Below are 16,166 nucleotides of genomic sequence, written 5' to 3'. Positions count from 1 at the left end.
TTGTTGTTTGGCGGGTCCGGGCTGGGGATTCGAACCCGCCACCTTAGGTGTACATGGCTGGCGCCTTAGCCGGTTGAGCTATAGGCGTCGAGCCCCAAATTATATTTTTCTAGTGATAATCTGTCTAATAGCTATAACAGGGAATAAAAATACTTCAGGTATTCTTTCAGATGAATACAGAAGGCATAAAAAGCTGAGTTTTGAGTAGCCCCTAAGATTAAGAGACTCCAAAATATGTAGAGAAGTTTTTCAGAAAGATGATGCAACATAAATTTGTTACATGCGAATAAAAATCTCTGAAAATTTCATAGATTTTCTGAAAAATCTATGAAAATTTACGATTTTCATAACTCGGTGATTAAAACCCAGGTGCAGGGTATGTCACTTATGTTGATGATAAACTGAGAAAAACTGGCATAAACAGAATCATTAACAACTCCATTACATTGAGGTGACAATATCTAAAACTATCTCTGGAGCTATTACTGTATCAATTATCCTTTCTGTTATCTTACAAAGAAAAAATTGATACACAGGTACAGTAAATTGAAGAGAAAAAAGAAAAATTATTTACCCTTGGTTTTGCTAGGTCTTTAACAATTTCAATTTCTGCATCAGAAATAATATCATGGAAGCGAATAATACGAGGCTTGTCCCATTCATCCTCCTGTTTGGCTGGAGCCAGAATAAATTTAGGATTCCGATTTCCATCATGGTAGCGACAAAAGAGTTTTTTTTGTCTCCGAGGAGTCTAAACATGAAGTGAAAAATATATATATATATTAATGTTTTTACATATTTATCTTTTTTATTATTATTTCAGGTTAATTTGAGGAAAGAGTAAAATAACCAAATACTTTTAATTCTAGTAACAAAGAATAAGGTTACAACATTTGCATTTGTTAAGTAGAGTCCCTCTTATAATTGTGTATTTATTTATCTTTTAAGAAACAAAGTCTTGCTGTTGTTAAAGCTGGAGTGCAGTAGTGCAATCATAGCTAACTACAACCATGGGATCCTCCTGCCTCAGACTCACAAGAGCTGGGATTACAGGAGCAAACCACTGCATGCCTAGCAGTATTTTTAATAACTATTTCTACACAGATAAGAAATAATAATCATGTTTGCATATACCCTAAGAGTATCTCTGGAAGAATACACAAAAGCAGCAGTACTCTGCAAATATTTTGCATCAAATAGGACCTTCGGGATTTTAAAAATTTTATTAATGATTATTTTCTGAAGAAGATGGGAGAAGGCCTTTATTAAAAAAAAAGGTAGAGTTTCTCTTTTAATCCTTCTCTTCTCAAAATAAAGTTCAGCTGTTATAAAGATGAAAGAAACAATGAAATGTTTATGTAATATTAAATAAATGCCTAGCATTGCTCTGAACTTCACAAAGTAACTGGGAAGCAACCAGAAAGAAAGTTTCCAAAAGGAAAAACCAAACAAAGTTTTCTTAAATACCTCACAGTTAAATGCTCGTGGGGAAAAAAAAAAAGCTGGGAAAAGTAGCTCACGCATGTAATCCTAGCAGTCCAGAAGGCTGTGGCAGGAGGATCACCAGATCAGCCTGAGCAAGAATGAGACCTCATCTCTACTAAAAATAAAAATTAAAAAACTAGACAGGCATTATGGTGGGTGTCTATAGTCCCAACTATACAGAAGACTGAGGCAGGAGAACAGTTTGAACCCAGGAGTTTGAGGTTGCTGTGAGCTAGGCTAATGCCATGGAACTCTAGTCTGGAGCAACAGAGTGAGACTTTGTCTCAAAGAAAAAAGACTTTTTTATGAAAATGAGTACCTCTAAAAAAGAGAAGGTTAAGTTATAAAACAAAAAAGCCAAATACTTTTACTAGGGGGTATAAAAAGAGCAGTCAGCAAAACACATAAATTCCCTTCAATCATCTAAGTATTATATTAATAAGTTATCTCACTGCTAATTCTTTGTTGCTATTGTTGTTGTTGCAGTTTGGCCAGGGTCAGGTTTGAACCCACCGCCCTCAGTATATGGCGCTGGCGCCCTACCCACTGAGCCATGGGCGCCACCCTATCTAATATCTTTTATGTAATGAAATAAATTTAAATATTCTTTTTTTTTTTGAAACAGAGTTTCAAGCTGTTGCCCTGGGTAGAGTGCAGTGCATCACAGCTCACAGCAAACTCAAACTCTTGGGCTTAAGAGATTCTCTTGCCTCAATCTCCCAAGTAGCTGGGACTACAGGCACCCGCCACAAAGCCCAGCTATTTTTTGATCATAGTTGTCACTGTTTGGCAAGCCCAGGCTGGATTCGAACCCGCTAGCTCCGGTGTATGTGGCTGGTGCCCTAGCCGCCAAAACGAATTTAAATATTCTGAGAAGAATGCAGAGTTGACATGTATATGTCATATCAATAAACTGGCAAATTTGCAGACTCCTGTTTCATTTTGTTCTTTTCTGTAAGAGTTACTAAGGACCATAAGAAAACCTGCTTACTACTGGAAATGTGAATACTAACTAGATATTTGGTGATATTATGAAACTACCGTGTAATTTTTTAGTCATGATAATGGAATTGTAGTTAATGTGAGATTTTTTTGTTTTGTTTTGTTTTTGAGACAGAGCCTCAAGCTGATCCCCCCGGGTAGAGTGCCATGGCATCACAGCTCATGGCAACCTCCAACTCCTGGACTCAAGCCATTCTCCTGTCTCAGTCTCCCAAGCAGCTGGGACCACAAGCACCCACCCCAATGCCCGGCTATTTTTTGGTTGCAGCCGTCATTGTTGTTTGACGGGCCGGGGCTGGATTCTAACCCGCCACCTTAGGTGTATGTAGGCTGGCACCTTAGCCACTTGAGCCACAGGCACCGAGCCAATGTGAGTTCTTTATTTTTTTTCTAGTCAAGTTCTTATATTTAAAAAATACTTAGGGTGGCGCCTGTGGCTCGGAGTAAGGTGCCACCCCGTATGCCAGAGGTGGTGGGTTCAAACCTAGCCCTGGCCAAAAACTAGAAAAAATAAAATAAATAAATAAATAAAAAGTACTTACTAAAATATTTAGAAATAAAATTACAAAAGAAAATGTTTATAGAGTCCAACAAAGTATCACTATCCTTGTATTTACTCATTAGCTCCCAAAGTAAAAGCATGCATAGCCTCCTAAGACTCCATGAACCTAGCTATCAAAAGTGTCAACATAGATATGATATACTTACTTGTTAGTGGTTAAGCTGCTAATAGTCATCAATATCAAAATGTAAAGTCCAGTTTTAGTTTATTAGCAATAAAGTAAAATTTAAATACTTTCCCAATATTTACATTAAATCATCTGCTCTAAAAATTCACTAACTCCTTCTATGCATGCCTGTGTTCAGTTGGACACTAGTAACACATGATATTCCTTTCTTTAAAAAAAACTTTTTTTTTTTTTTTTTTTGGGCAGAGCCTCAATCTGTCCTCCTGGGTAGAGTGCCATGGCATCACAGCTCACAGCAACCTCCAACTCCTGGGCTCAAGAGAGTCTCCTGCCTCAGCCTCCCAAGTAGCTGGGACCACAGGCGCCCACCACAACACCCAGGTATTTTTTGCTTGCAGCCATCATTGTTGTTTGGCGGGTCCAGGCTGGATTTGAACCCGCCACCTTGGGTGTATGTGGCTGGCGCCTCAGCCACTTGAGCCACAGGCACCGAGTCTTTAAAAGAAACTTTTAAAGGCCAGGTGCGGTGGCTCACATTTGTAATCCCAGCACTTTGGGAGGCTGAGGCAGGTGGACTGCCTGAGCTCACAGGTTCAACCAGCCTGAGCCAGAGGGAAACCCCAATCTCTAAAAATAGCTGGGCATTGCGGCAGTTATCTATAGTCCCAGCTACTTGGGAGACTGAGGCAAGAGGATTGCTTGAGCCTAAGAGTTTGAGGTTGCTATGAGCTATGGTGCTACAGCACTTTACTGAGGGCAAAAGTGAGACTCTATCTCAAAAAAAGAGAAAAGAATAAATAAATAAATAAATAAACAAACAAACTTGTAAAAGTTTCCAAATCAATACTAGAAGATAATGTATATCATATGCATAATGCACATTATCATAAAAAGGCTCTGAGAAGGGCATAGGCTAAACAAAAAACTATTTTCAAATTTGTTTAACAAATCTTTCCAAGACTATGATCCTTTTTTATGGCCTAGTATCTATTAACATCCCGAAGGATTCTGAGTGATAAATACATATATATAAATATATAATAAATAAAAAAAATTATAGATATATTTGGGTCTTTTATTATTTATTCATTTGAGACAAGATTCTCACTTGGTCACCCTTGGTAGAATGCTATAGCATCACAGCTCACAGAAACCTCAAACTCTTGGGCTCAAGTGATCCTCTTGCCTCAGTCTCCCAAGTAGCTGAGACTACAGGTGCCTGCCATAATGCCCAGCTGTTTTTAGAGATGGGTCTCGCTGTAGCTCAGCCTGGTCTCGAACTCATAAGCTCAGGCAATCCACCCACCTCATCTTCCCAGAGTGCTGCGATTACAGGGGTGAGCCACGATGCCCGGCCCCCATATTTGGGCCTTTTAAAGAATAATTCTTGGCTGAGCATGGTGGCTCATGCCTGTAATCCCAGTATTTGGGGAGACTGAGATGGGAGAATTGCTTGAGGCTGGGAGTTTCAGACCAGGTTACCCACTGTCTGCAACACTTGATTTGTTGGAGCTTCTACCTGTTGCACGCACGTGCATAGGCTACGAATCAAATAAATGATTTAAACAATTAAAAAAAGAAACATAGTGAGACTCCATCTCTAAAAACAAACAAAAAAAGCCACCATGACAATCCAGAGTAACATCCTTTCTCTAAACAAATGAATAAAATAAAATAAATGTTAAAGACAAACTCTGTTGAAAGTCTTTCTGCATTTTGAGTTTTTTAATATAAACTAAAACATTTCATTAATTTCACCAACCAATCTTATCAAATTACTAGAAGCAATAATATAAGATTATTATACAGATGAATCTGTTATGTCTCATAAAATAAGTTTCTGACCTAAGATTACTGATATCTTTTTTACATTAAGTATAAGAAAAATAATCACTTCCCACAAACATATATGATCCTTCACGCTTGAAAATAACTCTTTTTAAGTGGTGGCTCATGTCTGTAATCCTAACATTTTGGGAGGCCAAAAAGGACTACTTGAGCTCAGAAGTTTGAGACTAGCCTGAGCAAGAATGAGACCCCATCTCTGCTAAAAATAGAAAAACTAGCTGGATATTGTGGTGGGCCCCTGCAGTTCCAGCTACTTAGGAGGCAGAGGGAAGAGGATCACTTGAACCCAAGAGTTTGAGGCTGCTGTGAGCTATGATGCCATAGCATTCTACCTAGGGTGACAGAGTGAGACTCTGTCTCAAAAAAAAAAAAAGAAAAGAAAAGAAAAGAAAAAGAAAAAAAAAAGAACCTTTTTTTGAGGTTACCTACAAAACCTACAAAAAGGGTAATATTACCACAAATGCATACAATAGTACACAATTTTCAAGCTTTATCTTCAAGCTGTTTTACTAATAATTGGAACATAGTAAGTGTGACACCCATACTCATATAATGTGGCATACTGTAATATTTTATGTACTCATTCTGATTTTGATCACATAGGCTTAAATATAAATGAACCCTAATTCTCTCTAAAACTAGGTACAAATACATACACACGCACACACACGATTGGCTTTTCCACTTTACCATTTTGATACCCTCCCCACGGCACAGCATTTCGTACTTCTGTCTCTCTGGCAGGTAATCCACAGCAACCCCTTTTTTCTTTGGTGTGGTTTTCTGATCAGATTGGTCATCTGAAGAAGACTTATTGACATCTTTTTCTTTAGCCATTATATACTCAAAATATTTTAAATTACCATTAGCTCTCTGATGTTCAGGATCTATTAGAAGAGAAAGAAAACATGTCCATGCGGAAAGTTACACTTGGTTAAGCATCAGAATACAGTGATATAAAAATAAGAGACCATATAATTTATCTTCCAAAACAGCTTGCTTTTATGAAATGAATCACTAATAATAAGTGTACCAAACAAGAGGTAATGCTCTCATGTAAATCAGGACCTATAGTCACCCTATGTAAAAACAGTTCTGGAGATGAAAGCAGCCATTTATTTCAAGGTAGCATATTAGTGATTTAATAATCAGCCAAAGGAACTATGTTCAATTGATGTCAAATGAATTTTAAAATCTTACTCATTCTACTTATTTTAAGCAATGGAAAAGGTTTTCCTAAGACTGAAAAATACTCATCATGGGGAAAACTGGGCATATTCATCATGGGAAAAACCGGTTGAAAAGCAACCCTTGGGCAGCACCTGTGGCTCAGTGAGTAGGGCACCGGCCCCATATACCGAGGGTGGTGGGTTCAAACCCAGCCCCGGCCAAACTGCAACAAAAAAATAGCTGGGCATTGTGGCAGGCACCTGTAATCCCAGCTACTCAGGAGGCTGAGGCAAGAGAATCACCTAAGCCCAAGAACTGGAGGTTGCTGTGAGCTGTGATGCTACAGCACTCTACCGAGGGCAATAAAGTGAAACTCTGGCTCTAAAAAAAAAGGAAAAGAAAAGCAACCCTTACCACAAATGCATTATATATGTAGCCTACTTCTGAGGACTGAACAAATTTTAATCCCAAATTTCTAGGTAAGAAAGAAAAGGGAAATTAAGGTATGATTTTCAAAAAAGCTAGACTCCACTAAATCCCTCAGAATTGCTAGTCATAATTTTTAACTACCTTTTACTAGGGGAAAAGAGGACTACACTGCCAATCTGGGAGGAAAAAAATCCAAACACCTACACCATAAACAAATAAAAAAGGCAGAATAGTATGTAGAAACTTTACTTGTGGCAGTAACTGTTTAAGAAATTTAGCCCTATACTATAAAATATTTCTTGTCCTTTAAAAACTGCTCACAATGTATGTTATGATATACAACATAAGCCTAATCTTACAAAATAAAGAGAAAAGAGTGTATGTGAGTAGGGCAGTAGTATACTATAAGGAAACAAAAACGTATAAGTTGTCTTTGAATGACTGGCTTATGAATGATTCTGTATCTTTAACTGTGTTAACAAATTTTTTAGAATGAATACAAAATAGGTATTTTTACATCAGGAGAAAAAATAACTGGAAAATACTGAAAGGATGAAAAAGGCTATTTGAACTAATACGTTAATTTATTAATTCATCCAACTAAAAAATAAACCAATTACCCAAAGTTCATTTTCAGATGATCAATCCTTTTGAGCTGTTTGACTCTCCTAACATAACATATTTTCCTATTCATAAAAACAATTAATTTGGGGGCTGGGTGTGGTGGCTCACACCTGTAATCCTAGTACTCTGGGAGGTTGAGGCAGGAGGATCACTTGAGCTCAGAAATTCAAGATCAGCCTGAGCAAGAGCAAGACCCTATCTCTATTAAAAACAGAAAACTGAAGTGGGCATTGTGGTGGGCGCCTGTAGTCCCAGCTACTCAGGAGGCTGAGACAGGAGGATTGCCTGAACCCAGGAGTTTTGAGGTTGCTATGAGCTAGACTGATGCTACACTACTCTAGTGAGACTGTCTTAAAAAATGATAATAATTAACTTTTTAAAGTTTTTAAAGCTTCATTATATACCAAAGGCCACCCGAACTTATTGTCATATAAATTCTGAGCTCCATCTCCAGAGATTATGATTTAATAATCTAACGTATAGATCAAGGAATTTTCATTTCTAAGAAGTATCCAAATAATTCTGATGCATGTGGTCCTTAGACCATACCTGAAGAAACAACTACCTTCTCTATTCAAAGTAATAGTGATAAAATTCCCTCATAAGGCATTACATTTTACTAACATTTAATATGACAATCAAACATATTTTCAGTTCATTTTAAATCACTTTATATTTCAGTATAAAATGCAATAAACCAAAACATCCTTTAAATGAAACTGATTAACATTTGAAACAAACATTTTTGGCTAAGTTAGCTAGGTTAGGTTTTGAAATTCCTGGAGAACACAAAGCAGAGAAACACAGCCGCTGGGTACTACTTGGTAAGAAAAATCAGTTCTCAATGGTCCTGACAATAAACAGGAATAGGATAAAGTATGTTAGACAGATAAGGTTCTTGACTTCTAACAAATGAAAAGTACCAAAGGTATATGGATAGGAACAGATAGATAATATATATATATATACCCCCTCGATATAAGTATAGATGTAAATTAGGCCCAGATAACATACCTAGTTCAAGAAGCTTCTTTGTGAGCAAAAGTGCCTTATCCAGGTCTCCCTGCTGGTATACTGCATAGCTCAAATAGTCCAGAACAGAGACTTTATCTATAGTAGAAACCTCGCCTTCATTCAGTTGCCTTAGTGCTTGTTCCATCCACAGTTCTGTATGGTAATAATCTGCTTCTGTATAAGCTACTTTGCCCAACTCAAAGCAATCCTCAGCTGTTAGAAAAGATTTGTGTTTTACTCCTATGAAAAGAAAATACAGAGAACTTTAGGAATCTTAACACTATTGCACATTTAAGACCACACAGCTTTCAAACTGCTCTTTTATTTGAACTTCATAATAATCTTGTGAGATAGGAAAAGCAAAAATTACCTTAACTTTATAAACAAAGGAACAATCTCTAAGGTAATGTAACATGACAAGAATGACACAAGTGGAAAGAGGGGATGTGGGACCTAGAAAACCTAAGACTTAATGATAACATTATAACAAATGAAACATCAATTAAGTTGAAATATACTGTTTTCTAACACAGTAGGAAGCACCACGTGATTCTATTTCACCCTGCACCAGTGGTTCTCAACCTTCCTAATGCTGCATTGTTAAAAAGGAGTCGTGACCCACAGGTTGAGAACTGCTGCCCTAAATAACACTCTAGGCATGAGATGGATGTACAGGAGAGAACAACCTATTAACTGGTTTCTTTCTTTCTTTTAAACAGCATTAATGACGTGTAATCTAAATACTATAAAGTTCTATAAAGTTCACCCATTTAAAGATTACAACAGTTCTGGTTGGGCACCCGTAACTTAGTGGTCAGGGCGCTGGCCACATGCACTGGGGCTGGTGGATTTGAACCCAGTTTGGGCCTGCTAAACAAACAAACAAACAAACAAACAAAAATATAGCTGGGCATTGTGGCAGATGCCTATAGTTCCAGCTACTAGGGAGACTGAGGCAAGAGAATTGCTTGAGCTCAAGAGTTTAAGGTTGCCATGAGCTGTCATGCTATGGCATTTTACTGAGGGTGACCAAGGGAAACTCTGTCTCAAAAAAAAAAAAAAAAAAAGATTACAACAGTTCTTAGTATAGTTACAGGGTTCTGCAACTATCACCACAATCTAATTTTAGAACTTTTTCATCACTCCAAAAGAAACCCTGTAACAATTAACAGTCACTACTTATTACCCCCATCCCACCCAACCCAAGATAACCACCAATCTACTTTCTGTCTCTATAGATTTGCTTATTCTGGACATTTAATACAAATGGAATCATACAATATGACTAGCCACTTTCATTCAACACAATGTTTTCAAGGTTTGTCCCTGTTGTAGTACCCTTCTTATTGTCCATTATATGAACAAACGAACAGACCACATTTTCTTTATCAGTTGATAGATATTTGGGTTGTTCCTTTTTTTTTTGCAGTTTTTGGCCAGGGCCGGGTTCAAACCCACCACCTCCGTTATATGGGGCTGGCACCCTACTCCTTTGAGGCACAGGTGTCGCCCTGGGTTGTTCCTTTTTCAAAAAATGTTTTGGCTTTTATGAATACTACTACTGGGAACATTTGTATACAAGTTTTTATGAGGACATGTTTGCAGTTCTCAAGTATATATGTAGCAGTGGAACTTCCGGGTCCTATGGCAACACTATGCTTAACATTTTGAGAAATTGCCAAACTTTTCCAAAGTGACTACACAAGTTTACAATCCCACCAGCAATGTCCATTTCTCCACATCCATGTCAATACTTATTATCCTTTTTTTTTTTTTGCTGTTTTTGGCCAGGGCTGGGTTTGAACCAGCCACCTCCGGCATATGGGGCTGGTATCCTACTCGTTTAAGCTACAGGCACTGCTAATTTTTTTTTTTTTTTTTTTGCAGTTTTTGGCCAGGGCTTGGGTTTGAATCCTCCACCTCCAGCATATGGGTTATTATCCTTTTTTATCAGAGACATTCTGGTAGGTATAAAGTGGCATTTTATTGTGGTTTTCCTTTCCATTTCCCTGAAGCATCTTTTCATGTGCCATTTGCCCATTTGTAGATCTTCCTTGGAAAATTGTTGGTTTACATCTTTTGCCCATTAAATGAATTTGGTTATTTGTATTTTCATTATTGATTTGTTAGTTTGTTGGCTTTTCTGAATATAAATCCCTTATCATTCACATGGTCTTATAGCATTTTTTCCCATTCCATGAGCTGTTTTTTCATTTTCCTGATGTTGTGCTTTGAAGCAGAATAACTATTAAGCATTTATTATTTGTGCTCTTGGTAGTAGTATGTCAACTGATTTCAAGAAAAGGAGGTATCTGACACTTCACACGTCATAAAATATAAATAGAAAACCAAAGAACTTGAAAAAACCACCATGATAGGCCGAGTGTGGTGGCTCATGCCTGTATTCCTAGCATTCTGGGAGGCTGAAGTGGGTGGATCACCTGAACTGAAGAGTTTGAGACCAGCCTTAGAAAGAACAAGCCCCATTTCTACTAAAAACAGTAAAACTAGATAGGCATTGTGGTGGGCACCTGTATTTCCAGATACTTGGGAGGCTGAGGTGAGAGATCTCTTGCGCCCAAGAGTTTGAGGCTGCTGTGAGCTATGCCATGGCACCCTACTGGAGCAACAAAGCCCAAGAGGATTTGGACCCTCAGCATCCAGGCCTCAGTTGACACCAGAGAAGGGAGGTGAAAAGGAAAGTTCTGGGTTGTTGCAGGAGCTGAAGGATAAGGTGGAGATGCTAGAGACAAACTCATGTTCCTTAACTATAAGGATATGGTCTATGGGTGCAGGAGCTCTTGACACTGCTGCCATGGCACTGTTTCTGGCCAACAATGATGTGTTTCTGTGTAAGCTACAGAAAGCAGTGCTAAGGTATTCAGAGGACATAGGCCTAAAAACAAAGGAGAAAGAACCAAGGACTTTCAAAGTAAAGGGAAAAGAATAGAGCTGTTGATTATGGCTGTGCAGAGGCCAGGCTATTTTCTCTGTCAAGAAGAGGCTGCAGACCTGCCCTCCCTGAAACCCCAAGTTGGATGAGCTAGGTGACTCTCTCCATGCAGTGGTGAAGGAGCAGATCAGGACTGAAGTAAAGGGCTTCCAACCTTATTTAAAAGGAGAAATCTTTCTGGATGAAAAAAAAAAGTTCCATGGTCCACAGGGCAGAGGATGATGTTTACGGAATTTATCCATCTAGGGGTGTGGTACCACTTCTTCTGCATGTGCAATGGAGCCTACTCTGAAAACCTGGAGGGTAAAGGCTTTATCTTCAGAGATTTTTTTGTGGTAGTATCAGGAAAATGGCATTCTTTTTGAGCACCAAGAAAAAGAAGTTGGTGACAAAGTAAACCCACTTTCTGGAAGCTATAAGGAAAATCAAGGCACAGACTTTGACCTCAGGGAAAAAAATGATTGCGTGAAATTGCCTAATGCAGGATGACTAGGAGCACTCACCAATGTTCTCAGATGTGTTTCCACTGTGTCCCTAAGGAGTTAGAAACCCACTTACACTGTGTTCTCATATTTACTGGCATATTTAACACTATCTTCTGTTTATGCCTAGTAACAAACAGCCCCAAAACAAACTTAACAAAAACCTAAGAAACCAGTTAAGGGTTATATTAGCTACAACCTGGAAAATATGAGGCTTAAAATTGACTGCTACACCTCATCACAAATGTATATACTATTTGAGTGCTGTTATCAGAATTTATTTTTATGTCTTCAAAACTGTAAGAAGAGTTGACTGACTAGATTGAGAATATAAAGTTTTTGAGTTTAATTGGTTCTATTAATAAGTTGTTATATAATTTCAAAGTAATATTCATATAAAAAAACTGATAAGCTCTAAATTAGTTTGATACGGATAAATTATAAAGGGAGCTCTCTTAGTTCACTGTGTTCCATTCTAACCCCAGAGCTTGTTTTTCTAGAAGAAATGATCTCCAGCTGTAATATAAAGAGATAATGGTAGAAATTTTTCTAAAATTAAACAAATGAAACTTCAGATTCAGGAAGCACAAAGAATCTCAAGCCATACAAATAAAGTACATGTAAGGGCTTCTTAAGGATATATTTCAAGAGGAAAATTCTAGAATGAAAGTCTGAGGACCAAGAAAGAATGATCAGGGCAGTGTCTGTGGCTCAAAGGAGTAAGGCACCGGCCCCATATGCCAGAGGTCGCCCAGCCCTGAGCCAAAAACTGAAAAAAAAAGAAAGAATGATCAACAAAGTGGTATACATATAAAGTAATCTAAATTAAAGAAAAGTGAATGGCTAAATTTTCAATGTTTGACATTTTTCTGGTGATGGTACAGGGAAATAGGAACTCTCATATATTGCTGATAGAAAGGCAAAATGATGTGAACTCCTGTGGAGGGTAATGGGACCATATAAGCAAAATTATCTGTTTATTTTCTCTTTGATGTAATGGCACCACTTCTAAAAAATATTCCAAAGATCACTTAGCAAAAATACGAAATGCTCTATGTATAAGGTTATTCACAGCACTATTTTTTTTTAACAACAAAAGACTGCAAACAAACCATATGTTTATCATAGGGGCCTAGTTAAACTGTGGAACTTCCACAAAATAGAGTAATACGCATCTGTAAAAAAAAAAAAAAAAAAAAAGAGGATTTCTATACATGATATAAAGTACTATCTGGGACACATCAATAAATTAAAGCACAAAAGTACAAAATGGTATTTGTAGGATGTAGCTTTTGGGTCTGTATTGAAAGGAAATAGGAATAAATATATAGTATATTATTATTTTATTTAAAAAAATTAGAAATGGAAAAATAAAATGGTTACATACAGGAAAAAGAAGGGAACAGGATGAAGAGTACAGGAAATCAAAGTGAGACATTTGTTAATATACCTTATTAGTATAGTTTGACTGTGAAAGAATATAAAAGTTTTGCATAATTAAAAACAATAGATCAAAAGAAAAAAGGAAAATCCCTAAAAAACAGGGGAAAAGATATTGAAATAAATGAACCTATCTGTGTAACATGATGAGAGAGAGCATAACCACACAGGCAACTGAATTACTTCACGTGTCTTTAAAACAGTATTTTGACTGATTGATATACTATGACATATTATAAGGGTAAAAAGTATTAAAACACTGCATTCAGTATTCTTAATGTTATTAATAGAAGAGTTACTACAATTTTGAAATATTTTAGGCATCATTAGGTCACTGGTTATTAGGAACCAAGATTTTTCAAAAGAAGAGAAAAGAGATTTAAGTATGAGTTCTGCAGTCTCAATCTGAATTAGAATAACAATATGAACTTACATATTTCTTATCTATGTTCATTGGGAAGATCTGGAATAAATGACAAACTCAAAAGCAATAAACACCCTTAAAACTTAGCTAGACTGCTGCTCAAATGCCATTCCTTGTTAAGAGGAATTAAGACACAACTAATGCAGTGGTATGCACCTGTAGCCACCACTCAGGAAGCTGAAGCAGAAGAATCACTTGAGCCCAGGAGTTCAAGGGTGTAGTGAGCTATGATCATACCTGTGAACAGCCAATGTACTCCAGCCTAAGCTACTTCCTTGCTATCAAAGAATAGTAAGATAAATTCAAAAAGACAAATGTGCTAATCTGTAAAAGTTCCCACTACCCTGAAATGAGATAACATAAGCATCAAAGAAATAACAATATAATGGATTGAAGTAAAAACATATATATAAATCCATGAATTCATAATACTTCAGATAAAAATCACTGGTCACTACTGAAAGTTGTTGTTAGGACATTAACTCATTACTCTGAAAACTGAAGAATAACAAAAAGAAAAATATAGGATAATTTTAGATTTATCTTATCTTTCCAATGTAAGCTATAGTTCAAGGTAACCAAACAGTTCATGAAGGACATTCTTGTTTCTAGAATTCTAGCTATCAAAAGTAATATAAAGTCAGGCATGGTGGCTCATGCTTGTAATCCTAGCACTCTGGAGGCCAAGGCAGGTGGATTGCTTAAGCTTATGAATTCAAGACCAGCCTGAGTAAGCACAAGACCCTGTCTCTAAAAAGTCAGGCATTGTGGTAGGTGCCTGTAGTCTTAGCTACCAGGGAGGCCGAGGCAAAAGGATCTCCTGAGCCCAAGAGTTTGAGGTTGCTGTGAGCTATAATGCCATGGCACTCACCTCCAGGGCAACTGAGTGTGAGACTCTTGTCTAAAAAAAAAGTAAAAAAGATGATGGAATGAGATAAATCACCAATTTGCAACCTCTAATGTTGTGCTGGTTCTAGGCAATGAACCACTCTGGCTACCAAAGGCTGCCAAAACCATTAGATGAACTCAAGAAGAACTTTACATGGGGAAATCAGGCTCTCACTGAGGCAAGAAAGAAAAAGCAGAACTATAAGAATCTATCCTAGCCGCTCTGTGTAGGCCTCAGCCAAGCCGCAGGTGTTTCTGCTGTCTGCGTGTTTCTCCCCTGACATACATGGGGCCTAGATTGTAACCTAGTAACTTCCTTGGGTTTCTGTTGCCTTTGGGGCAGGTGGTCCAACCACAAGGATGCAGGCGAATCTGACCTTCCCCCTTTGAGCCTGGGACCTTGAGGATGATGTCGTGTTTCTCTGTCTTATGACCCTCACGTGCACTCCCACCCTGAAAGGTGGATAAAAGAGAGGCAAGAGATTGGGGGGGGCGGCGGGGAACACGCTAGTGTTCCAAGTACCCCCGGCCAAATAAACCTGCTTCCTCTAATCAACTGATGCCTGGAGTCTTCTGTCTGCGTCAGTTTCCTGCTACATCACCACTTGAAGAGCCTGATTTATCAATGATATCACAAAAAGTTTGATAAGACACTAGATGTCAGTTCCTGCAGTTCAACACAGAGTTCATAGCGCCATCTATGGAGTTAATTAAAAACTTAGCTTAGATCTAATCGAGCCTCTACCTCTAATCAATTTGAAGGAAACACAGGCATTAAAGGAAAAAATTAACCACCAAAGAAGAAATCTGCTAACTCCAGAATGCAGCACAGACCATATAACCTGGTTTTCCCAAATAATCAATGTCATAAATAGAAAAAAAAGGAGCAGGGAATAAAAGAGATAAAACAAACAAATGCAACTGTAACAGAACATCTTTGGGATCACCAGAGAAATTGAATATTGACTTAGTATTAAGTTATAGTAAGAAAATACTGTCAATTCTGTTAGGCAGGTTAATAGTCAATGGGTATGTTATTTTTAAAAAAGACCTGATCATTTAGATATGCATATTGCAGTCTTTACAGATAAAATGATGTGATGGCTAGGATTTGCTCTTAAAATACTCCAACAAAAAGAAGGGGTGGTAAGAACAGATGAAGCTTCGTTATGGAAGCATGAGACTCATTATGTAATTATCTTTATTTTGTGTGTGTGTGTGTGTGTGTGTGATGTTTGACATTTTCCATAATAAAAGAAGTTTTATAAATAACAAAAAGAAGAAAATCCTGTCCTCTTGGGCTCTTTTTATGCCTTATAAAAGAAAACCACATAGTTCCCTTTCTGACACTAACAACAACAAAAAAATGACAAGTATGTTGGAAAAGAACAAATTATATGATAAATATTACTTACTTAAGAACACTTTACTTTGAATAATATAGTTCTGAGACTAAATCCATATCATATTAGAAGTCATGCTTCTAGAAGAATAAAGTGTTTAAAATAAACTATCAGTCTTTTTCCTAATAAAACAAGATATCACTAGCTGGATACTGTGGTGGTGCCTGTTATCCCAGCTACTTGGGAGGCTGAGGCAAGAGAATAGCTTAAGCCGAAGAGCTGGAAGTTGCTGTGAGCTGTGATGCCAAGGCACTCTTGACACTATGTCGAGGGTGACATAGTGAGACTCTTGTCTCAAAAAAAAAAAAAAATACC

General features: G+C 37.5%; 1 protein-coding gene and 1 pseudogene across 5 annotated transcripts in view; one reads left to right on the top strand and one right to left on the bottom strand.

Annotated features, from left to right (window-relative positions):
- The window catches only part of P4HA1 (prolyl 4-hydroxylase subunit alpha 1), a 78,261-nt gene that overhangs the window by 35,325 nt on the left and 26,770 nt on the right, over positions 1 to 16,166 (bottom strand). For all 5 annotated transcript variants that reach the window (XR_002771742.1, XM_003783567.3, XM_023509643.1 and 2 more), the window contains 3 exons: positions 8,262 to 8,501; positions 5,715 to 5,911; positions 575 to 751 (listed from right to left, as the gene is read on the bottom strand). Coding sequence is in view for 4 of the 5 variants with exons in the window: in XM_003783567.3 (XP_003783615.1) it covers positions 575 to 751; positions 5,715 to 5,911; positions 8,262 to 8,501 (614 nt within the window). In the remaining variant the exon portion in view is untranslated. The remainder of the gene's footprint in view (positions 1 to 574; positions 752 to 5,714; positions 5,912 to 8,261; positions 8,502 to 16,166) is intronic.
- Positions 10,878 to 12,320, top strand: LOC105886404 (annotated as a pseudogene).

This window comes from Otolemur garnettii, unplaced genomic scaffold, assembly GCF_000181295.1.
Source record: "Otolemur garnettii isolate 467f Iridium unplaced genomic scaffold, OtoGar3 scaffold00008, whole genome shotgun sequence".
Lineage (NCBI taxonomy): Eukaryota > Metazoa > Chordata > Mammalia > Primates > Galagidae > Otolemur > Otolemur garnettii.
This window is presented reverse-complemented; position numbering and strand designations above follow the sequence as displayed.